This window comes from Thermobia domestica, chromosome 1 (assembly GCF_964235325.1).
Source record: "Thermobia domestica chromosome 1, izTheDome1.hap1.1, whole genome shotgun sequence".
NCBI classification, from domain to species: Eukaryota; Metazoa; Arthropoda; class Insecta; order Zygentoma; family Lepismatidae; genus Thermobia; species Thermobia domestica.
Window position 1 is genome coordinate 325,581,587 of NC_137454.1, and position 26,482 is coordinate 325,608,068.

General features: G+C 34.9%; 1 protein-coding gene across 6 annotated transcripts in view; it reads right to left on the reverse strand.

The window, feature by feature from the left end:
• ss (aryl hydrocarbon receptor spineless) overlaps window positions 1-26,482 on the reverse strand; it is a 424,929-nt gene that overhangs the window by 192,586 nt on the left and 205,861 nt on the right. For 4 of the 6 annotated variants that reach the window (XM_081729337.1, XM_081729347.1, XM_081729327.1 and 1 more), the window contains exon 3: window positions 17,939-17,980. The exons of the other annotated variants lie outside the window; for them this stretch is intronic. In XM_081729337.1, coding sequence (XP_081585463.1) covers window positions 17,939-17,980 — 42 coding nt within the window. The remainder of the gene's footprint in view (window positions 1-17,938; window positions 17,981-26,482) is intronic. 6 annotated transcript variants of the gene reach the window in all.

Sequence of the window (26,482 nt, forward strand, 5' to 3'; positions counted from 1 at the left end):
CAGCCACAGGAGAAGGAAATACTGTGGCTTTGCTTTTGTCTTTGCTTTATTTTATTGTTGGCTCCTCCTAGCTTCGTTAGACCACAACCCTATTACCAACCTGCTTTCACAACCCTATTACCTGATATTTATCCTGTGCTGTTATGTAAGCCCGCAAACCAAAAAGTAATGTTGGTTGCGTAAAGGTCAGGCGTTCTTAGAAAAAACTAGTGTGGATATACCCTATTTTCACTTTTCCCCAGGAAACACTCCCCGAGCCGAAAATCGAAAAAAGGTAGTAGGTTTTGTAAAGAATTAGATCTAGTGAAAATTTACCCGTGCACAAAATTGAGTGGCTCTAGTCACTCCAGATTACAGTCAGACACACGGACACAAGATATATATTTTTTTATTGAAGAAACATCTGCAAATATGTTTGTATTGTAAGTTAAGTTTGTGTAATCAAGTTAAGTTTATTGATTTAATTATATATCTGGTGCGAATCCAGATTTTTTTTTAAAAAAAAGTGGAGGTCCATACCCGTTCATGTGCTATTTCTGCATTGTAAGTTACGATAAAGACATGTTATCCAGTAAATTTTAACTTTGGATTCGTGGTTAAGAAAAGCTAAGGAGTAAATTTCTATTAGATTGTAATCCGGAAATGGTAAATTATGATCGAGTTTACCTAATCGTACTGGGCAAAAATGATATATTCGTATAAATTATACGTTACATCTGACATCTATACTTTTTGTTAGCAGCCCTAAACTACATCACTTCCTCTTTACAAGTGTCAATTTCTGTCATCAATTCCTCCCACAAACCGTGCTACGTACACTATGTAAAACATATACACTCAACAATAGCAAACGCACAGGTTTAAGGGAAGCTACAACAATAGCAAACACACAAGTTATATCATTCCAGTGTTGAAAATTACAGTAATTGTAAACAGTATTATTATATATTACAAGTTATTACGTCTATGCATGCAATGGTCGTTCCGCTAAAATTCCTTTTACTACAGAAAAAGACAGTAACATACTGAAGTGAACAGACACTAATTTATGTTTTAAAAAACATACACATACATACACACAAACGTCAAAATCGATTTAATTTATAGCGGTCATAACACTCCTGTCACAAGACATACATTCATCTTATTTCTTCAGCAGCGAGAAATCAAGACTAACCTAACTACCTGTGTTGTGTTTATTTAGTGCTTTTTTCTGTATATTATCTATTTCCATTTATCTGTCACTCATTGTTAATTAAAAAAGAAAATGTTTTTTAAAGAGTCAGCAATGTTAATAAATCCTTCAAGTCGTATCAAACTTAACAATCATCATCATATACAGACGAAAACCAACTTTGACGAAACGTGTCTTTTTTCTTCTTTTAAATAAAAAAGTAATTTATTTTTCTGAGGATACACTGTTCGTATGCGTTTCAATATGTCAATTGTTTCACTCTTTTTTTAAATAAAGAAGTATTTAGTGCAAGAAGTCGATGTCAATGATTTATTTGTATTCGCTTCAACAAATACACAATATACAACCGCAATATTCAGGAATGGGCGATGATCCAGTACGAAGTGATAAAATGAAGGAACAAAAAACAATATCTTGGCCAAGAATTAGTTTTTGGTTCAGAGGACCACAAAAATGTTGAATTCAAGGGGCTAAATCGAGTTTTCGTATTTTCTATGGAATATGGAATTAACATCATATTGAGTTAAATAATAGTCTAGGTTGACTACTCTGTATGTAGTTCTCGAGCTATAAGGCGTATAAGAAAACTTTTGATTAAATATATTGGATCTTGGATCAGGGGCCACAAAACTTTTGAATGGTCCCTCAATCGAGTTTTCGTATTTTCTGTGGAATAAGCACATCATGCTGAGTTAAGTGATAGTTTAGGTTTGGCTTCACTATATGTAGTTCTCGAGATATAAGGACTACAAGAAATTTTTTATTGAAATATATTGGATCTTTTGATCTAATTGGATCAGGGGCACGCAAAAGTTTTGAACGGCCCCTAAATCGAGTTTTCGCATTTTCTACGGAATAAGCATCATACTGACAAGGGACCAGTCCGATTTGGTGAATTCAAGTGCTGAAAATGATTACAAGCACTGGATTCAGCACAATAAAAAGAAAGAAAAAGAAAAAGAGGGTGTTTAGTGGTAGACCGTATACAGGGTGAGAGATAAATGAGAGCAAAATGCGAAGACGGAACGTAGAAAATGTCTGGAAATGCCATGTTAATTTTTAAACGAGTTGAGGGATTGAATTCAAATGGTGGATATGAGGAATACATGTAGAGTTCCACTGAATAGGCGTAATGTGAATCATGGGGGACATCTGAAGAGCTGCCATGTTGGACTTAGCGCAAGAAGAATATACGGGAAAGGGGTTATGTGACATATAGCTCTTGACGCACACCGTCTATTAAAATCAACAGTAGCCAATACAGTTTGAGAACTCTGTAACAGGAGGCGTTCTACTCTATAGCAATGTATCAATACTGTCGTAAAGGTGATGTGAATGAGGAAGTAGAGGCCCTATAGTACGGCCCATAAGCACGTTGTATGCACGAGAGGTAGAAAGAGATAAAATCGAATTCTGGAACATCAAGAAGAATGTTTGTAAAATGTAACGGAATGAGAAGCAGTTCCGCTGGATGAATGCTAGCGTGGTACCTTGCACAAAGACTCCTGTCCCATTAAGGCTTCAGATATATTAATGACCCCCTCCAACAAAACGTGCCGGTTGTAACACTGGTGACTCTTTTCAGAACCAGCTACACACAATTGGCAGTTAAAACACTCTTCACATTATGCCTGTTCGGAGGAGCTCTACATACATTCCTCATATCCAACATTTAACCTCAATCCCTCTACTCGTTTCCATATTAACTCGATTCCTAAACATTTTCAACATTCTATCTTCGCAATTTGCCCTCATTTATCTCCCACCCTGTATGTGGTCTACCATTAAGCACCCTCTTTTCCTCTGCTTCTTTCGATACTGAACTCGGTGCTAGCAATCATTTTCAGCAATTGAATTCACTAAATCGGAATGTTCCCTTGTGAGTTAAGTGATAGTTTGGGTTTGGCTACACTGTATGTAGTTCTCCAGATATAAGGTGTACAAGAAAATTTTTGTTTGAAATATATTGGATCTTTTGTTCCAAAACTAGTGATGGATGGGCTATGTTTTCGGAATTTATTTCTAATTTCAAGTAGAGAACTTAGAGAAAAGTTTCTGACAGTATAGTATCACTTTAGAAAAAGATGGTAATGTCTCATTCACTAATTTGTGCAATTTTCTGTATACTCAAATGGGTCATGTTTAAGAGGTTAAGCAAAGTTGCGTGGCCTCACTGATTCTTCGCAGTTTATTAATTCAACTGTTCCCTAAAGAAACTAAAGATCTGCTGTAGGAAACTTTTCCATTCCTCGGGTTCGATTCCCGGTGGGAGTTTATATAGTTCGGATCCCACTAAAGCCATAAATCCTCTTCTTATATAGCCTAGGCGCTCCAAATTACGCGACACATCAATCCATTGATTGAATAGATTTGAAGAAATCAGTAAAATGAAATTATTAAAAGTCCAGTTCGTTTCAAAGAAAAAATAATAGCACCTCATATAAATCATGGGCTAAAAAGAACAAAGATGGCACAGGTATTTAACAGCGTTGAGATACACAACATCTGTTAATGAAACCGGTGGCCATTGTTATTAATTTTTTTTGATTAACTGACAATTACTTCACTTTCGGTACTAACTAGTGCAGTTTTACAGATTAATTAGTAAGAAATTTCGAAACTTTTTGAGTAATTTTAATGAATGTAACAAACTAATTCTAATCCACCCTCTCAGTACAGTTTATCCTTGATTTTTTGTTAATGTCGAGTTTTTCTTCTTTCTTCCTCCCCCGTCCTCATTATTGTATTTTTATTAACTTAGCCGAATTTCGTGCATGACCTGAAGCAATTTTGAGTTTCCGCCCACAAGATTAGCTTCGTACTATCTTCTTGTTTTGAAGTGAAAGTGTTAAATATTTAATGAGAACCGCTACATATCCCTCCCCTTTCTCCTTGCTCGGTATAATATAAAGAAGCTTCTTTTCGTGTCTTGCTTACGCCTCATTTCTATACTCGTGAGTTAATTACGCCAACATTCACAAAAAATATTTTTAATGAACGAGCTTGATGATAAAATTTGTTGATTTTCTTAGGTTTACTGTACTATATATAAATTGTATGTATAAAATCTCCTTTATTTAGTTTCTAAACTACTATTTTTAAAAAGATAATGTCGCATGGCATACGCCATGTTCAAATATTTAAAATATTTAAATAAATAAGAATGCTTCAAATATATTGGAATATATTATGATACTAATAAACAAGGATATACTTCCTGTAGTTTATTATTTACATTGGATTTTACTGAAGTAGGAAGATGGAATTTAGAGACAAGGCAACGCAACGCGCTGACCATATGTAAGTCGCTAGACTAGATTTAGTTCAGCCGGTCGCTAACAGATGGCATTGATCAAGGTTATTGTCTGCACCTTCCTCTCTCCATGTGGTTTACTGAAAAAAGGAGCACGAAAATGTGACGTCATACATTATTCACTTGGACTGCTTTAAATGGGTAACAACTCGTGTAAGAAAATACAGAATAACTTCTTTCTATGACCACCCCTATTAAGCGACCACCTCCTCTCAACGGTCCAGGAATCGATTGGTGAGGTTAATTTGCTGTATCTTGAATCCGAGCGCTGCAGGAATGTAGTGAGGAATTTTTTGTTATGCAATCTCTTGATAACAGCATAGTACTAGATCAAAACTATACTTGCTGCATATTTTTAGGGAACTGAATCATGAGAATACATTATATATTTTTTTTTTCTATTTGTCTTTCTTGCTTTCAGAAACTATAGAATCAGTCGATACAGCTAGTCGATTTATCATTTTGTAGATACTACCTGGCTCACTTTCTACATTTTTTTAATATTCATAATTGTTTTTAAGTTATTCGTTATTTTTTTTTTAAGTGACAATGACCTTAGGGAAGGGCTTCTTTCTTTCAGTATTACTTAAAGTAACGATAGTGGGTAATCACATTTATAAATTGTTAGAAATTTTCCAAGCCGTAATTAATTTCTCACTCTTATATTGACTATGTGCATATAGAACTTAACCAATTAATCGTCCATGCAAGATATTCTCTTTCGGAGTTAATACCCAATAGGGCTATTTATCATTCTGTATACTTGTGACTGGGAGGGAGCCTTCGTTCTCACTGAATGATTTCAGATTCACTTCCGCTTTTAACTCTTCATAGATTCAGATGTATGTATGTGGTATATATAGTACGTGCGTGTGTGTGTGTGTGTGTATGTGTGTATGTGAGCATTGAAATAAGCAAAGGGCAGAGACATACTGCACAACATGTTACCTTGCAATAGTTGGTTTTGAGAGGGGTGATTTGTGACGTGTGTTCATCCACCCTTCCATATCATCCAGGTGGCCTGTCAGACAGGGCTAAATAATGTCCTAGCGAGGGAGGTAATATTCTCTGAGGCAAATGTGCGGATGTGGAGAACTAGTAATGTATGTGGGAGGAGTACATAGAGAGAGAGAGAGAGAGAGACGTCCCTGGGCAATATTAAAGAGCATACGTTCCTAATTGGATAGTACTCTTTTTTAAAAAAATCCAGGTGTTAATGATTACTGAAGCTTAAAGATGGATTGTATCTTTTATATTAGGGCTATACTTTATTTGGAGGGGGTTGTGATGTAACTTTTGCCGTCACTATTACTTCGAGAAACTTTGCAATAATACAAGAGCAGTGCCATGCGTATACTACGTGAAGGAGTTTGGTTAGAATATTGAAAGTACCTAAATAGTATGCAACCAAACTTACGTCTAAGTATAGTTGAGTAACATATTTCTTAGGGACAATTCACACATATAACTCTATTAGAATGCATGGAGGCAAATCTTCGGATCAACTAGATGAATCATCTCCATCAACGGTTGTACGAACATAATGAGGAGCATTATGAACATTGAAAGATACGCGTCATTAGACAAAGTACTCCAATAATAAATACGGTTTAGATCAAGAATAGGGAATCTGCGGCCTTCTGAGGCAGTTGTAAAAAATGCTAAATTATATAAGAAATATGAAATAGTTTTATACATTTCATCTACATTATTAATAACTGTAAAATAACCTTCTTGGGAAATATGCGTTCTCAATGCGGGCTTTAAATGAAGAAAAGGTTTTGCGTCCCTGGTTTAAATATTGTTATATTCCTCCCTCCGTGAACCTTTCGTAGCGTTGATGATTCTAATAACTTCTAGACGAAATCAAGGGACAAATCAGGGCACACGTTTTTGTATACACATTTATAAATCGAGACGAGAAAAGAAAATTCTTCGAGAATCGAGACAAGAGAAGATTTCTACTAAATTTACGAGACGAGACGAGATAACCTATTATCTAGTCTCGTCTCGTCTCGTGGGCAATACTACTAATCTCCTTGAATCTACTACAGAGCTTTATTGAGAGTTGCGAACCTGAGCTCAAGCGAATGAGGCCCTGATTGAGATCAGTGACCGCGACTCTCATTGATTGGTTAGATAGAAATTTAGCGTTTTTTGACACCGAGACTTTATGAGACGAGAACTTGAGGATCTACAGCTAACGTGGAATTCGAATCGCCTAAGCTCCCGCCGGGAATCGAACCCTTACGCTAGTTACTAACCCCGAACGATCCAGTGCCTCAGTAAGGCCCAATATCAAAATGATTTAGGACTTAGATTTCTGGGCTTTCGGTACCTATGGCCATTTAGCCCGTCATGTGTGAGGGATAACGTCCCACGGCGAGCACACTATCCGGGGAAAGGGAAGGAAGGAAGCGGTCTGGGACCTACAAGTTAGGCACCACCCTGGCATTTGCCTGTTGTGAATGACGAAGATCTCATTCAAGATGGCTGGCCTGAAAAAAACATTTCGCACTTTTTCGACCGAGTGCCCCACCGGGAATAGAACCGGGGACCGCTCACACCGAAGACGAGAACGTTAGCGACTATGTTACGTGGGGCTATCCAATTCCAAAGTGACCATGCCTGGTCAGAAGAAGCTTCTTGATATTGCATATGTAAATTAAATGTATAACTTCCTGAGAAACTTTAGACTGAAGACTGGGTCTCCCACGCCAAAGGCGCGTGCGCTAACCTTAGCCACGAGGCACCTCGAGCTTATGATATTCTAAATTCGTATAGGAAATTCATAATAAAAGTTGGCAACATTTACTAGAAACAAGGGCAGGTATTGTTGGAAAGGAGAGGAGGTTTCATTCATTTTTCAGTATTCGTTCTGTCGTGTTCCGACAAACACCCTTTTGTAAATACATCACACACATTCAATCCAAACACACACACACACTCATATAGATTCATGTATAGTCAAGGCGAGAGTATATATACAAAAGAGAAAGGAATACCGACCGATTTCCTCGACTTAGTATAAATGGTGTTCCGTGTGGTCAGTGGGTTTTGGGGTACTCGAGCGTGCGACATTAGTAAATAGGCCCTGCAGGGAGTTTCGCTGAAAGACAGATGTACTCTATTATACTGTATTGCCCCTACCCCCTGTGTGATCTAATACCGCGGATAATACCCAGCACGCGAACACCGCGTGACAAATGAGAATCTCACTGCGAAAACACAACAGCCAGCGGAAGATGAGAGAGCGTACGAATGGAATGGAATGGTTTTGGTGATCATTCTCGATCTACCTTTTTCTCTTTTCTTTTGTTTTCTACGCAAGAGGTCGCTTTCACCAAACAGGGGAGTACCTAAAAGACCATCTTTCCTCTGTCTACCTACCTAGCTACCACTTTCATCCCACCCCATTCTATCTTCCTTTGCCTGAATCCTCTATTCAGCAAACATTGATGTGCTTACAAAATGAAAATCAAATCCAATTATGATTGCTCATGGTTGACTTTTTTAACCGAGTTTTTTTTTTCAAAAGCGATCTGCTGCCTGCTGTAACAAGAAAAACATCCGTTTCTTTGCACAGTTCCCTGTCTTCCTCATACCACTAATATAAAACCAATGTTTGAGCTTGTTTGATTAGGAAAGACAGTTCTTTTGTAACGTAATGAACACAAATTGATGTCTCGGTCAACACTAGTTGGTAAAACGGTGTTCCGCAAAGGCAGGTGCTTAGTCCCCTAAGCATTATGATCCCATAATACATTGTTTGAATTTCGTGCTCTCGTGGCTGTATTTCCTAGCAGATAATTTACTTTATATATTAATAGATATAGACTGTAGAAACAATTATAAATCTTTTGAAGCGAGTTGGAGAAAGAATCAAGGGAATAATAATAATAATAATAATAATAATAATAATAATAATAATAATAATAATAATAATAATAATAATAATAATAATAATAATAATAATAATAAACACTTTAGACAGAGTATCCTGTTAAGTTATTTAACAAATAGTACGGACCAATTTATGCAATTTTACGTTTTGTTGAAGATAATGGCAGAAAATTCACCTCTAAAAACTAGGTTACGGATTGAATTGTAGGTCGCAACATGTTAAAAATGAAGTGAACTCTTTTATTTAACGTCCTACGCACAGTAGTACCCAGCAAGTTGTTCTAGGGCACGATCATGACTACTTCAGAAGGACTAGGCTTTTTTACATACTACAAGAAAATCAAAAATCTTCTTTCAGAACATGAAAGCATTAGTAACACAATATAACCTACATCCATATTACACACATAATTCCATATGTACTTATTATATTTTTAGTATGCTATCTTCTTGAAACATGAGTCTTGACAATGGGCAAAGTTAGAAGCGCTGCTGGTAGGAAATGTAGTCAGAGCATTAAGACATAGGAGCCGAGATAATTTTGTAGGTACTGATTTGATTCACCTCTCATTCATAGGGGACTACACTCCAACAAACAACTAAATGTTTCAAAGGGCTCAAGGTGGACGCAGTTGGGACTCAGCCTCCCTGGCCATCTCCTAGATACTGGTCTGATGTACCTACAGAAAACTACTATAGTTATCGCATTTGTTTTCATTACGTTCTCTAGTATGACATTTATGAACAGCATGTTACGTGCGAACTCTCGTCGATCCTATCCTGAATGTGCGAACTCTCCTATTGTTGAGTTCAATAAATGTCTGTGCGATCTTTCCTTTTTTGATTGCGTTAATCGTTCAATTTGGGCAGGAGATAAAAAAAAACTCGTATAGCATGGATGGAATTTTCTAGACTGATGATAACTACGTGCAACGCTAGTTTGGACCATGAACTAACTCAAATACGAGTCACTTTTTAAGTATTTGACTCCAAAAACCTTCCTATGAATTCATGCCGAATGTTGGGAAAATATACGCACTTACTTCGGACCATATACGTAAAATGTGGAACATATTTCCCAGCGTACACACAAAACGTGGAATTTTCTATAGACACACGAAATTAACTGACGTGCAAAGTTGCCAATTCTCCGTTCGTTATAACTGGACACTCCTCTCCTTCCCTTTCCATCTTGAGCCCGCGCCGACTCCCCTACCGCGCAATCTCTACTGACTTTACCTTATATACGCTACCCACTTCAAAAGAAAAAAATCTATGGCATTGAATTTGAGTTATGTGAAACACTAAACTATTTTACCACATTTAAATCAGTAATTTCAAAATTATATGATAACTATATTATTATTATAGAATAACAAATTATCTGTATGTTCATGTAAATATAATTTTCTTCGAATGTAAGGTTACCAAAAAAAAATAAAAGAGTGCACTTTTCACTGAACACTTGTGACAGATGCCACTTGATGTTTCTGTGACAGAGATGTTTTATTGTTAATATCATAACTGCCATCTGGTAAACAAAAGTGTAACAACAGAGATAATGTCTGTCGGTATTCATTCTACCATACAGTAGTAGGATCTTTGCTGCATGATCTCTGCCTTAACAACTGGAATAGAATTCAACGTTATAAATAGATCGTAATATATGTTATACTTATTACTAAGTTTTCTTTTCTTATGAAAATATCTCTTTAATACATATATTCCGATATCAACAATGAAGACCATTTTGGGACAATGGAAATTGGTTTCACCGGCAAAATAAATATTAACACATTATTTGCATTATATGCATTTGAAAGTAATGAACTATTATTTGCATTACAATAACCGAGTGATCTTCATGACTACCGGTTCGATTCCCAGCCAAGTAAATTTGTGGTGAACAACCTTGTGCCTGTAGCTTTTCTCGGGATACCACCGTTTCCTCCCACATCCCCATTCCACCAATTCTTCCATTATCATTCACTTCCTTTAATCATCATCTCCCTTAGCCTAACAGGCATAATCGTGGACCGTTAAACGTAAAGATTTTATTTCATTTAGTTTTTTTTTCAACAGACTGATAGACAATATTTTTGGGGCGCTAAATCGATAACAAAAACCATTTTCCGCTATCCATTATGTATTTGTTCTATAGGGATCAATATTGAAACCGGAAGTGATTGATTTTTCGATGGATATTAAAAAATGGAAAGAGAAAAAGTGTATAATTCAGTATTTAGACAACTGGATTTTGATCACAGTCTGTACAGCTATTTCTTATATGCATTTATACTTAATCATCACCATTAACAGAAGTACTTTGGTTGTTTATGATTGGGGCATATGGGCATGCCACTAACGTTCCCATTAAACTCCACACAACCAACTCCTTAGCTTGTAAAGGGATAAAAGCTTAATTCATACCGATAATATAAGAATTAGGATATTAAGTAAGTTCTCTTTCCTTAGCTTCTAGTTATAAAATATTAGTCTTTACCTATAATACAAGTATTATGACATTAAATAAGTTTTCTTTCCTTAGCTTCTGGCGATAACACTTAAATTTTTACCGCTAATACAAGGATTAGGACATTAAGTAAGTTTTCTACTATTAGCTTCTGGCGATAACACTTAAATTTTTACCGCTGATGCAAGAATTACGACATTAGGTAAGTTTTCTTTCCTTAGCTTCTGACAATAACACTTAAATTTTTACCGCTGATACAAGAATTACGACATTAAGTAAGTTTTCTACTATTAGCTTCTGGCAATAACACTTAAATTTTTACCGCTGATGCAAGAATTACGACATTAGGTAAGTTTTCTTCCCTTATCTTCTGGCAATAACACTTAAATTTTTACCGCTGATACAAGAATTACGACATTAGGTAAGTTTCCTTCCCTTATCTTCTGGCAATAACACTTAAATTTTTACCGCTGATACAAGAATTACGACATTAGGTAAGTTTCCTTCCCTTATCTTCTGGCAATAACACTTAAATTTTTACCGCTGATACAAGAATTACGACATTAAGTAAGTTTTCTTCCCTTAGCTTCTGGCGATAACACTTAAATTTTTACCGCTGATACAAGAATTACGACATTAAGTAAGTTTTCTTCCCTTAGCTTCTGGCGATAACACTTAAATTTTTACCGCTAATAGAAGAATTACGACATTAAGTAAGTTTTCTACGATTAGCTTCTGGCGATAACATTTAATTTTTTACCGCTGATACAAGAATTACGACATTAAGTTTTGTTCCGTTAGTTTCTAGCGTTAATATTTTAATTTTTACCGATGATACAAGAATTGCGACATTAAGTAAGTTTCCTTCTGTTAGGTTCTGACGACAACACTTTAATTTTTACCGATATTATAAGACTTACGACATTAAGTAAGTTTTCTTCCCTTAGCTTCTAGCGATAATACTTTAATTTTTACCGATGAAACAAGAATTACGACATTCTTCCGGTAGCTTCTGGCGATAATGTTTTAATTTTTACAGATGAACAAGAATTACGGCATTAAGTAAGTTTTCTTCCCTTAGCTTTTGACAATAATACTTTAATTTTTACCGATGACATAAAAATTACGACATTAAATAAGGTTTCTTCCCTTAGCTTTTAGCGATAATATTTTAATATTTACCGATGATATAAGACTTACGACATTAAGAAGTTTTCTTCCCTTAGCTTCTAGCGATAATACTTTAATTTTTACCGATGAAACAAGAATTACGACATTCTTCCGTTAGCTTCTGGCGATAACAGTTTTATTTTTATCGATGAACAAACATTACGGCATTAAGTAAGTTTTTCTTCCCTTAGCTTCTGGAGATAATACTTTAATTTTTACCGACGATATAAGAATTACGACAATAAGTAAGTGTTCTTTCGTAAGCTTCTGGCGATAACACTTTCAATTTTACCGATAAACAAGAATTACGGCATTAAATAAGTTTTCTCTTAGGCTCTAGCGATAAAATATGATTTTTTTAGGGATGTAACTTCCCTCAAAAGCGTTACTGAGCAAATGTCAACAACATACTTGACTAAACTCGAAAATAGAGATATTAGCATAACTATTTGCTTCACTTTCAAGGTACGTGTCCGAAATAGCTGTCAATGTCAGGTAGCGGTATTAACTCTTAATTTAACTGTTTCTCTTCCTTCTTAATCTCGAAGGGATAAAGATAACAATTTTTCAAATGCCTCTGCTAGCTACGGTCGCACCTGCTACTGAATAAAACTTAATTTAACCACAAGAAACTTGATATAATCTTTGACAAATCTTATCGTATATCATAAAACGCCTATTTCCTCTTGTCTTTTGTCTTCTTTTAGACTAGAAAGTGGAAGAAGTTTGATTTATATCGGAACATTCAGTAGAAAACAATTAAATTATTCTTAATTTTAATCCTTTTGCTTGTTGTTAAGAAAGGTAGTTGTTGTAAATAAACTTATTTAAATTCTGGTTCTAGTTGGCCATACATAGGTAAAAGGGAAATTAGGAAAAATTCAGTTCAAATTGGTGTAAGATATGGGAAGATGTGAACAATTGCAGTATTCACTATTATTCAACACCGACGCCTGTACTATGCCCCTGCATGACCAAATGATCAACCACCTGCTTTCTATGTGCGTGGTTATGGGTTCGTTTTCCGTGAATGTTCTAGGCTTCGGATAAGATAAAAAGGCAGAGGTTTGGTTTGGTTTGGTTGATTGGCTTGGAACTAGGTATGGCCAAAATTTTCCGGAATTCGGAATTTTACGGAATCGTAAAATTCACTTTCCGAATTTAGAAAAATTCCGCAATTTTCTAAATTCCGGAATTTTTCCTAAATCCGGATTTTTCTGAATTCCAGAATTTTCTAAATTCGAAATATTTGCAAATTATGGATTTTTTTCGAATTCCAGATTTTTTTCAAAATCCTTAATTTTTCCGAATTCCGGAATTTTCTGATTTTACTCTCCGGATTCCGGAAAGTAGAAATTCTAGAATTAGAAATCTTTATTTGGAACTGAGAGTCTGTTTTCAGCACCAAGACTATATATATGAAAAGTGAACTTGTAGCTTATTGTAGGATCCGAGCCCCAAGTTAAGTGCCCCATAACTCAGAAACTAAGTGCTACACAAGAAAATATTTAACAAGTAAGTCGAGATCAACTTCTGTTACAAGTTTGATCAATATCACTAGAGTTTTGAAGATTATGTACGACATATACTGTTCTTGTAATTAATTTTTAAAGAAACAAGTAACAACGCATGAAGGATTTGGTTTGTATGGTGTGATATTTTCTTAATTAATATTGAAGCCGGCAGTAATAGCAGATTCCTACCATATCCGGTTTTAGTAGAGAGTTAAGAATCGAGATGAAAAGTATTCTTGGGACGCTTCAATGATTGCAGTAAACCGCTTCTCGCTATCTATTACCGTTTTTATTCTATTGTGATCAATATAAAAACCGGAAGTGATTGAATTCTATTGCTTTCGGTTTACATACTGTTTCTGTAAACTCTTTGAGAATAGAACGACAAATGAAAACTTTTCCAAAATTTGAATTAAATGATGCTTGTCTCTAAATTAATTAGTGATTATCTGATAGATAAGTTGAATATGTATACCCCTTATGTGCCTATTGAATATTTTATTTAATTTTTTTTTTTATTGAAATGAAAATGAAATTTTATAGTCGCCCGTACTCACGTATGTAGGAATTAACAGCAGGAGTGGTCCAAGACTTTTGGGAGGTTTAAATTCAAAATGAGAATAAATCATATTAAAATTTGTAATATCACCCCTAAAATTGGACTAAATTTACATAAAAGTCAAAGTTTCGGGATCGGAGTGTATAGACTCCCAGTACTCACCCCATATTCTTGATCCCATGGTAATACTTTTTAGGCTAGAGTAGATGGATGATTAATGAAAGTGATCGATTTAATAAATAATAGGAGAACCCCGAGAAAGTCCAGAGCACGATTTTGTTCTCCCATAACTTTAGTTTATTGTTAAAAACTTAAAAAAGTAGTTCGTCTCCATATTAAAGACTGATACATATCTTGTGCAATTATTCTGAAGTATTGTTTCTAAAATTTATTGAAGCATTTTGCATTGTTGGTTTCAGAGATAGACTCGTAGCTAGAAGGTGGTCAGAAAGGGCTCAGCCCTTACGAAACTTCCAGTTGTTTATTCGTATGCATGTATTTGCAACCTCCTTTAAGGTACCAGATGAACAACCACGTAAAATGACGGAACGGGGGTAAGACAAAGGTATTCATTGGGAGCCGACCATCCCTCACACCAATAGACTCTATCATTCAATCGTTGTGAAGTACTGAGCGCGAAAACATCGACCGCAATCGAAGCACCCGCAAAGTGTGAACTAAGTGATATAATTTAATTTCTCGAGCAGAAGATCGAAATACAACTGTAATTGATTGTCGAATCAGTAATGTCGATGGGAACTTTATAAGTGATGGCTGTGTGTGCAAGAGTGTTACAGAGTACGAAGAGACTTACCGACGTACATGATGAGACTGGCTAAGGAGGAAAATCTATACCGTCACATGAGCTTGATGAACGCATGAATCATGTGGTTCATGAAAGACATAGATTATGATTTCTGAGCTATCTGATCTTGGAATTTCAAAGAATTCAGTAGACTGCTGGATACATGGAATTACATCACGTGGGTCACACTTGGTGGGTGCTTCGATTGCGGTCGGTGTGTTTTCATATTCACTACTTTACAATGATTAAATGGTTATGTCTATCGGTGTGAGAGATATGTGATGTCTACCGAAGAGCTTTGTCTTATCTCCGTTTCATTATCTTCGATTCTCCTCTGGTAGTTTAACGGAGGTTAAAATGAAAATAGCCCTAGTATGAATATTAAGATCAACTTAAGTTAGCCTCATCCTCTAGTTGTCTCGCCTTCTGTCCCCTGCCTCTACATGCATGTTTAGACATGTTCATACCTGCGAGCAGTGGGGCCCGAAGAAAATTTTCTAGGGGGGCATCTCCATGGTTGTTATTAAGTTTGATAATTTCTGGTATTTAATATACGTCGTTTGCTATACGTATACATTTTCGTGGGCCAGTGGTAGGACCGGCCCCCTGGCCTCTTTGGCCGCCTATGCCTACGAGCCCAGTTCTCCGGGCTCAAGCTTAATCACTGAGCGCGAGGACCCTAAAAGTGGATGACAATCCAGAGCCTGAGCGTAAACCCAACAAAGACAGTGAGCACGAGTTTCATTTGGGATAGCCAGCCTGATGGCTCGAGACAGTGTGAGCCTAAAATATCATGAGCTTCGACCTCATATAGGACTGTGAGCCTGAAGCCGGGAGAGCTCAAGTAACTCCCTGTTGCAAAATAGCCACGTCTAGTCGGATTAGGCCTCTTAAATGCAAATTAAAATAATCACTCAGAAATGACTCAAAAAAGAAGAGGGAAAACCAAGTAGCAAATAAAAAATTAAAAACAAAAAAGAATCGAAAATTTCTTCTGTACGTTCTCTGAGAAGAACTTTTATCTACATAATTTTACATATTAAGAAAAGAAAAAAACATTTCTTAAACTTATCTAAGCTAATAATAGCTACAGTATTCGTACAGTATTATACAATACAGTATATATAGGCTATTATATTCTTCGTTAATTAAGCAAATACGGCAGCATTTTATTGTTTTACGTACATTGTACGTTATTTTTCTTCGTTGAGAACTTCCCAGAAGATTTTTTTTAAAAAAGATATATATATATATATATATATATATATATATATACTGTATATGTATATACACAAACACATAGATAGAGCGAATCATTACGCAACAGCCATTTATGTTTAATGAAAATTGTTTACTAAGGTCGTTTTCAGCAAGGTTACTAAATTGTCCTTCAAGCAAAAATAAAGAATAAAGAAAAAAAAAACAGTGTTCCTATGTTGGATTCGACATATTTCGACCTTCAACAAAACAATCGTTATTTAATGTTCTTCTTTGGTGGGGTCTTTCCGTGTTTGAGAAAACATGAAGGAAATGTCAAGTATAAGGAAAAACATAATCGCATCAGTGCAAATACATGAGCAAAAGTGACAATTAAATGTTCAAAGTTACATGTATATTGTACCTCAAAAACATTAAGAATGATTGTTACTTTTGTTTGACCAGGAAGATTTTTTTGAGAAGTGTTTTAGTTATTGGTGCGAATCGTAAAATGAACAATCAAAATGCGTCATTTTTAGGATTATTCCAAAAGAAAAGTATAAGTCGCGAAACCTTAACAACTTAATTTTTTTTTTCCTAATGTTTGATGCCCCTTGGAGTAGATAGAACCAAGTATATGATTTCATTCAAAACTCAGCGATATTCACATCACTATGGAGTTGAAATATTACGTCTTATATTGTACTTCATTATCAATATTGTAAAACTCTAGAAAGTACAAAATCACTTGTTAAAAGATTGATTCGACACAATATGACTTTAAACGAGGATTTTAAAGCGATTACTCACTAAATAGAGATATTTAAGTTACTTTTAACTAATATTTTGTAATATGAGTTTAACTAACTTACTTTTAACTAATATTTTGTAATATGAGTTTAACTAAGTTACTTTTAACTAATATTTTGTAATATGAGTTTAGCTAAAAACTTTAAATTTCAACATAAAGCTCATTAAGACATTTTTATTGGAATGATGATTTATTTATAACTTTTGACTACATGTTTTTTAGAATAATTTGTTGTTTTTTGTTTAGTTTAATTTTGTATTTTGTTTAACCCCCAACAATCAAAATATATACTTTTTATTGTTTTGATGAGTTTATCTTAGCACATCTAAACTTGTACAAAATAGTAACATTTGCCCGGATCATCAAAAGTTGCACAAAAGTTATGTTAGTCAAAATTATATAAATTGTATTAGTGTAACAAAATAATTTTGTTAATTATAAGTTTTAACACAAAACGTAAAATTTTAATTACTTTTTTTTACATTTTTAACTGTGATTGGGCCTATAGACTTCTAAATTATTTTGTACGATGTTTCTAACATAACGTACAAAAATTATAAAAAATACTATACCAAAATTTATAAAACTTTAAATTTTTGGCGACTTTTTTTTTTAAATGGTCACTATATACCTATAATATAGTACATTGCATTTTCAAAATGTGCAAATCAAAATTTTGAATACGTAACAGAAACGGGACCCATTAATACTGTTTAATTTCGATTTTGTAGAAACAAAGTAGAGGATCCATGTATACACAATGCCCAAACAAAATGGGGTATAAAATTCATAATCAGAAATATTTATTTAAGACATTTCTTGAGCATAGGATAATTTGGAATAAAGCTTGACGTGCTGTAGGTAGTCCCATGCGGTGCGAATGAAAAAAGGTTTTTAATAATAATAATAATAATAATAATAATAATAATAATAATAATAATAATAATAATAATAGTAATTCATGCATAAGTGTTAGTAGGTAAAAGATATTACTATACCTTCATAATAATAAGAAGTATCCGGTTGCTGCGATGTCTTACCTAAAATCAAAATGAAAATAATTAAGGTGTTATTTAAGATTATTTTATTTTTAAAAATTATAGTCATTATCAATACTTAGGGCCGATCGCTCACAGATTTCATGGGCCTCAATACTGCTAATTCCGTTTAAAAAAAAAATAAAAATGAAGGACTCGGGGAAACATAGTGATATATTTTATAGGTTTCGAGTAAACTGGGAAAGAAGGTTCAACATTCCCATACAATGATACATATCAAACAAGCTTTATTTGCCATCTACAGATACTGAACTACCTACATACTGGTCTATGGTTCAATCCCAACCATTCCACCTAATCAGTCAATTTCATCGGCCTAGTACTATGTTCGCCTGAGCCACCCAAATATCTAACAAGTTAAATTTAAAAGTCAATGAAATCATGTATTATCAATAGACTAAATTTTATTCTTATTATCAAAGATCATTTAGAAAGTTGGTGAATATACATTTTTAAAATCTAATCTTGTTTAATTTAATATGTAGAAAAGTTGTGATTAATTTGTCGTCGTTGGAAATTTCAAACTTGAAAAAAATCACAACCGAATGAAGAACATTTTTAAAGTTTTTTTTACATGGCTCTCTCAAAGATCCGAACTCATCGACATTTGTCAGTGACCCCCCTCTCTTTGTAGTATATTTTCCCAATGTTAGTTTAATTCAATTAACAATGAGCAGCGTATACTTCTAAAAAAATATTGCAGGAGAAAACACCTAACTTTACACTGCAAAAAATTATAGTGTTAAAACGGTTCAAATTGTCTACCACTATCAAGGTGTTATTTCAACATCAACACGTCATCTTCCTAGATATTCTAAATATCTAATAACTGACAGTGTTGATCTAATAGATAATCTATTTACTACTTCCTCTTGATGTTGAGAACGCATGATGTCAGAAGATTCATATGCACACAAAACAATTTTCGTTAAGTAGTACAGGAAATATCAAATATAGTTTTTCATTTATTGGTATTAATGTCTAATATACAGCATAGCATATAGGAAAGATAACAACTAATACAGACTATCACTTGGTTATTAGATATTTGTGATATTCTAGGAAGCGATGATGGTGTTGAAATAACACCTGAACCGTGGTTTAATACCAGCATTTTTTGCTGTGTTTAAGCAGAGAATATCAATTGTGAATACGTAACTTTATAGACAGAAAAATAAGATTGCACTATTAACATAAAAATATTGAAATTATGCACCATAAAGTAGGGCTATACAGTATATTCGACTTTCATTTAAAAGATTCCAAAAATAAAATTATTCCAAAAATGAAAATATAGCTGACTGTATCACAAACTGCCGTGGACTGTAAATGAACGTAATACTAATACTTTTCTTATATTCCCGTAAGAACTCATTCAAAAATTTCCGAACTTTGAATAGAACTTTATCTATGTATATTAACAATTATCCAGATTAATGAGTTTTGAACGTGATCAGGATATACAGATATCCGGATAATTGTAAAACAAATTAAAACATCTGTTGTAATTGAATTTTCTATAAAATCGCATTTGTGTAATACAAAGGTAGCTTACATATTATATTGAAAGTAAGACCACTTTTACTACAAACAATTTAAATTACAGAAAATTAAATATAATTTCTTATGTCAATTTGAATAGGAATTTAAAAAAAACACACACACACACCACCATATATAAGTTGAAAACTATAGGAAAAGTGAGTTCTGGAGGACTTTGACATAAAATGGTCAATTTTAACACAAATTCCAGTTTTTTTTTTTTTTTTTTTGTTAAATTCCAGTGTTGAAATGGATAACAATAGCAGAACAGTTTCATTTGCGACAATTAATCACTGATATGCAATATAATTTCAATTAACTGAATTGCACTCGTTTGGTTCGCCAAATATTCAGATGGATTTGAAGAAATAACAATTACTAATAATCATAAATCTATCATTAATAACAATGAAAATGACTATTTTTGTGACTTAATAACTGTTGAACCACCCGACCGATGTCGATCAAACTTCCAACATAGATGAGCTTTGGACCTGGAATGGCTTTTTATCATTTCACTTTGACGGTGCAACTTAGGAGAGGGGAAAGAAGCAAAATTGAAAAATGATGGAAAATGACCGATATTAGTATCGACTCCATAGTTTTCGGGATCGCTGAGACGAAGAGCTAATAAAACTGTTGTTTTATTGTTATCTATGTGTAAAAACAATGGAATTCGTGTTAAAATTGACCACTTTATATTCCAGTTTTGCAGAACTCACTTTTGCCTACAATTTTTATCTTACGAAAGGAAATAATAATAATAATACAGGGTAAGCCACCAAAAAGTAGTCCGAGACGGAAAGAACCATTATTAGCTATTGTTATTTCAATAAAGATTTAGTAGCATACTTACGTACAGTAAGAAATGTTGTAAGTAGTGTACCTCTTACGACACGTACCGGTATGTTACCAAATCTTTACTGAAATAACTGTCATACTTGTAATACAGTTGTTTCTGTTTCGGAGCACTTTTTTTGTGGTTCATTCCGTATAAGCAAACCTATTTTTACGTTTGTAAGTTATTTTGCGAAACTTCCAAGATAATAATATAGGAAACATTAATATAATAAAAACTTTTATTTTTAAAAATAGTAATAATAACTATAAATAAAACGTAGTAAAAAATGTAATTGCTAAGGAAAAATCAGTCCCAGCTTTTATTGAACAGTCCTCACTCTCATTTTGCGTTTTCTTTTCTGTTTACACACACGCTCATTACATTCTCCCTTTAATGATGATTGCGCGGTTTAAGCGGTCTTTGATAATGGAAGCTAAAGTACGTATTCTGTTGTTTTATTCTCTTTGCTCAGCCCATAAAGAAAGGAAAGATGTAAAAAGCAGTATGTTTATATTCAATGGTACGAGACATAGGCATCATCTTCAGCTGATACAAGAGGCCACCACGCCCTTGTTCCAACACCATCAGAGCCCTCTCTCGGTGGTTCTGCCTGATGAGCGGAAACCACCAATATTTTTGTCGGGTGCTAAATAGGCTTCGGTGCTTATGTTATCTGTTCTTAAATTAGACCATAGAGATAACTTAATGAAATATTCTTCTGGCTTTGTGTGGTCGATAAGGCGATACCTTAAACACCTTGCAATGCGCCCGGAAGCTCTTGTGCAAGAAGTTGCTCTAAGAAGGCGAGGAAGAACGAAGAGAAAAGCCATCTCATTATTCATTCGCGCGGACATTGTTAAAAAGAAAGACAAAGATCTTGAGAAATTATTTTTCGTTCATTCTACGTTATCGCCAACACAACGAAAGTGGTTTGTTTTGGATCGTCGTGATACGACAACAGACCAATTATAAGGCACGAGATTCATAATTTGTAGAGCTGAGCAAAATTCTTGGTTTTAGGCTTCTAAACTATGCTATGCATAGGTATGGGAAATGTTGTGTGTTGGTGTGTCCGTTAAGTGATATTTGAGTACAAAAAGGGTTAAGAAATAGCGAGAAACATTTTTTATTTTGGATTTAGCTACAAAAAAATAAACTCCATCTCAACCATTATCCCTCTATACAAAAAGTGGCGGATCTAGAAGTAAAAACTGGGAGGGCAGCTAGACTATGATAGATATTTTATGAGTTTACTATAAATTTTCAAATTATAAATAATAGCTTAAATTATTTTTGTCATTCAAAAAACTAGAGGGCCTATGGCCTCCATCCCTGGCTAGATCTGCCACTGTATTCAAGCCGGAAGCGATAGAAATTATCATTTCCGGTTTCAACACTGATCACTATAGAGTAAAAAAGGTCGTAGCTAGCAAGAACCGGTTTTCAGCTATGGATTCAGTGTTGCAAGAACAAGTATTCTCTTTCTGTTTTATCTGCCTATTAAAACGGAAATCGATAGAATTTTACAATACTGATTCTTATTGATCAGAAGCGGTAATAGGTAGCGAGAAACAGTATTTTCATATGGATTCAGAATGCCAAAAATAGATTTCACTTCAAGCTGTTTACTGTTATATGATTGCTTTGTGTAGAAATTATACTTCAGGACTTTTCGGCATCTATGGCCATGTTAGCCCATTGCGTATGACTTATGAAGTCCCTCGGCAATCACACTATCACAGCAAAGGAAATGAAAGGAAAGGAACGGTCTGGGACCTATATATTAGATACCATCATGGCATTTGCCTGGTGTAAATGAGGGAAAACCTAGGAAACCTCACTCAGGATGGCTAGCCTGAGAAAAATTTTAAATTTTTTCGACCTAGTATCCGTACCGGGAATCAAACTCGGGACCACTCGCATGATGTAAGGAGAGCATTAGCAACTACGCTACAGGGTGCCACATGATTGCTTTGTATGTGAGACTGAAAATGTTATAAATATTTAGCTTGTCCATGTTTGATAAATAATGGTTAGAGGAAGAAACTGATTGATATATAAGTTTTTTGTATACCTATGGCTACGGTTGAAAGAGTCAAGAATGTATTAACATACCATGTATTAGTCGAAATTTATATATGTACTAGCAGCGTTCACCCCGCTTCGCTGCGGTCACCCCGGAACGCAATAAACTTTGTTACTTAGATAATTTTTACTTTTTCGCTTTCAAGTGATATGATAAAAACCATAGAAGATTGCAGTAAATGTTAACATTATATCGCCTGTCATTTATGTTAACCCGCCCCGCTTCGCTGCGGTCACCCCGGAACGCAATAAACTTTGTTACTTAGATAATTTTTACTTTTTCGCTTTCAAGTGATATGATAAAAACCATAGTAGATTGCACTAATGTTAACATTATATCGCCTGTCATTTATGTTAACCCGCCGAGTGACACGGTCATGCGGGTTGCATATAAATACGTTTATTTTTATACCTATGATGAACTAACAAAGGATTTGTACGTAATGGACACCTGAATGGTCAATTATCTCAAGACACTGGTAATTGAAAATTAAAGTGATATGATAAAAACCATCTAGGGTCCAAATCCTAATAACCCCCCAAAAATAAAAGAAATTGGTTCAGCCGTATTAGCGTGATGAGCGGACAAAGGATTTGTGCGTTCTCTTTTATATATATAGATTTATTCGTATATGAGTGTTTGCTGGAAATTTTATGATAAATTAAAGGATACTTCCATTATGAAATGATGGTTTAAGATGAATAGTTCTTCCGCCCGTAGACTATCGGATAAAGTCGTACTTAATTAGAAGCACCAATAGTCAGTGGCGGATCCAGGGGGCGATTGCCCCCCCTTCAAAAGAGGAAAGTTTTTTTTTTATTTTGTATATAAATAAAACCCATCCCAGAGTTTGGAGCTCTTAAAAGTAGCACTAAGTACTGTAGCAGTATTACAACCCACCGCCCCCTCCCAGAAGTCCATCCTGGATCCGCCCCTGCCAATAGTTTACATTTAAGTTTTATCTTTTCCCACCAACTAACCTGCGGTTACATAAACATTAATGCTCAAATTTAAACATGATTAGGGCCCTCGTCTTGATAATAAAAAGCAAACCACATTCATGTTCAATATTATCACTATCTAGTTTGAAATAAAGACATTGAAACACTGCAGTCTTAAGTTACAATTGAATCGTCACAATAGATTTGAATATGCAAATCATTTGCACACTAGCGACATCTATTATCAGGCAGTGCGTATATATTAGCGTCACTGCTTATTATTAGAAATTAGTTTGACGCAGTCATGTTTCTTTTTATAAATAGCATTCAGATGAAAATATGGTAATACTAATATATTTAAAATATTGTGTTTCCTATGTTTGAGTAGCTGTCCTGGGTTCGATTTCCGGTGTGGGCACTCGTTTGAAAAGGTGTAAGAGCTTTACCAGGCCAGCTATCATGAGTGAAGCTTTTCCTTATTTACACCAGGCAAATGCCTGGATAATACCTAGATTACAGATCCCAAGCCGCTTCGTTTCTTCTTTCCTGGATAGTGTGCTTTCCCTAGGGACATCAGTCCTTATATGTGACGTGCTTAAGGTCATGTAGATGCCCGTAATATCCAGAAATATGTATAAATAAATAAATTTGTGGTCGATAAGGCTGACATTTAGGCCTAATCTGTACAGTGACATTATGGAGGTAGAAGATAAGACTCATAACCAACAATGTGTAAATGGTAGCATAAGCATTATCACAACAATTATTAGATTCTGATAAGAAAAAATGAAATGAAATCTTTGAGTTTTACGTCCCACGGTTATGCCGGTTAGGCTAAAGGAGACGGTGATGATGAGTAATGAATGAATTGGTGGAATGAAGAAAGTGGGAGGAAACGGGAGAACCCCGAGGAAACCCACGCACACGGTGTTTGTCCACCACAAAGTTCACTTGGCGGGGACTGGGATCGAACCCGGGACCCCAAGCACCAGAGGTGAACACTCTACCACTGAGCCACCGCGGCCCCTGCATTCTGATAAGAGCTTCACAAACACAATATATTTACAATTAGAATCTTCAGTTTCATACTCCAAATCACAACCATTCAGCACAAAGAAGATAGATTTATTATTTCTTGGGCTTTCTGTAAGGATTCGAACCCGGATCGGAATATTCTACAACCAGTTGTTACTTCGGTCTTCTAGTCTATTGTTCCACACTTCATATATATACATTTATTTTACTTCCAGAAAAGAAGAGACCTGAAATTAGTTAGGTATATTCTGAGAGAGAAAGAGACCCTTACTACAAAACAAAATTATGTTTGAGGGAGGGGGAGGTATAGGGAGGGGACAGATGAAATGATACTAATTACAGAGAAGCTCATCTAATTTCATATCTCAGAGACTATTATTTTTTTTCCTCCCCATCTTTCCCTCGTGGCCGGCCGGGTCGTGTCATTTGTTTGCGAGTAATCGATATTCCTGGCCGTGGAAGTTGGTCCAGTGGGAATTTCAGGTGCCCTCACCTGGTGTGACGTCACTTCTTGTAACATGGCTGCCAGCAGTTGGTTGGGTGCGGCAAACATACGCATATACATACATACATACATACATAATATAGTGACACACGCACTAACTCTCACACCCTTTTCATATGTATACGTACACAAGATTAAAATATAATGTGCATATCAAAGCAAGGGTTGCCAAATACTACGGTAGTTATATCCCAAATAACACATATTATGAGCAGCTATGAAATTCTAATAAAACAATATGATTAATAATCAAGCTATAATTCTTTATCACCAACTTGTAAGATTTTGAGAAAGAAAATTACAATTTGTTTGTCAAATATGCTGGTATACCATCGTTGTTTTCGTGCAATCGAACATATCAGGAATATTATAGACACGTAATTATTTTCAATAAAAATCCTTTAGTTTAACGTCCCACGATTATGCCCTTTAGCCTAAAAGGCAAGTGAACGATGATGAAAAAATTGGTTGGATGAGAATCTGGGAGGAAACGGGGAGTACCCCCGAGAAACACCACAGACATGATCTTATCCACCAAAAAAATTTAGCCGGGGATTAAATCAGGGACCCCACGCAGCAGTATGTTAGGCGCTCTACCACTGAGCTACACTGCCCTCCATCATGATTTTCCTTAAAATTTTAGAAATATTTCCTTTATTTACAATCTTCTTTTAAAAAAAAAATAATAGTACTAGTTGCACCCAAGCTTCTGCCCGTTGTATTCTATATGTTAAAATCATGATTAGATTAAACTCTCGAAATATTTATGTATAACGAGTTTATTTATTTATTTATTTATTTGGTTTTCGCTTATCAACCACTCCAAACTCTATAACACAGTTTTTATGCAATTATTTAAGGAATTCGCTATATACAACAATCCAGTACGTAGCGATAGCTATTAGCATCAGGCAGACAAGTAATAGCACACCTAGCGATATCTATTAGTGTCAGGCAGGCAAGTTGTAGCGTACTTAGCGACATCTATTAGCGTGACTGTTTGTTTTATCATAATGAATTACCGTTACGTGCTGAAATGTTTATAATTTATTGTAGGGTATAAGGAATTTTCTCATTGTGCCCCTTGTCTTTATACAACCAACATTACAAATATCTTGAGCACGGTTATATAACATTTCAGGATAGACTGATGCATAAATTAACATGATTTCCTTTTTGGATCAAAAGATCCGACACACTTCAATCAAAAATTTTCTTACAGGCCTTATATCTGGAGAACTACATACAGTATTGCCGAACCGTAACTATCAGTTAACTTAGTGTGATTGCTTATTTCGTAGAAAATACGAAAACTCGATTTAGGAGCCATTCAAAAATATTGTGGCCCCTGATCCGAAAACTAATCATTGGCCCACAAAAATTTTCTTGTATTCCTTTGTATTCCTTATATCTGGAGAACTACATATAATGTAGGCAAACCCAAACTATCAGTTAACTCAGTATGATGTACTTATTCCGTCTCAATTTAGGGGCTGTTCAAAAATTTTGTGTCTCCTGGCCAAGATCGCAATCT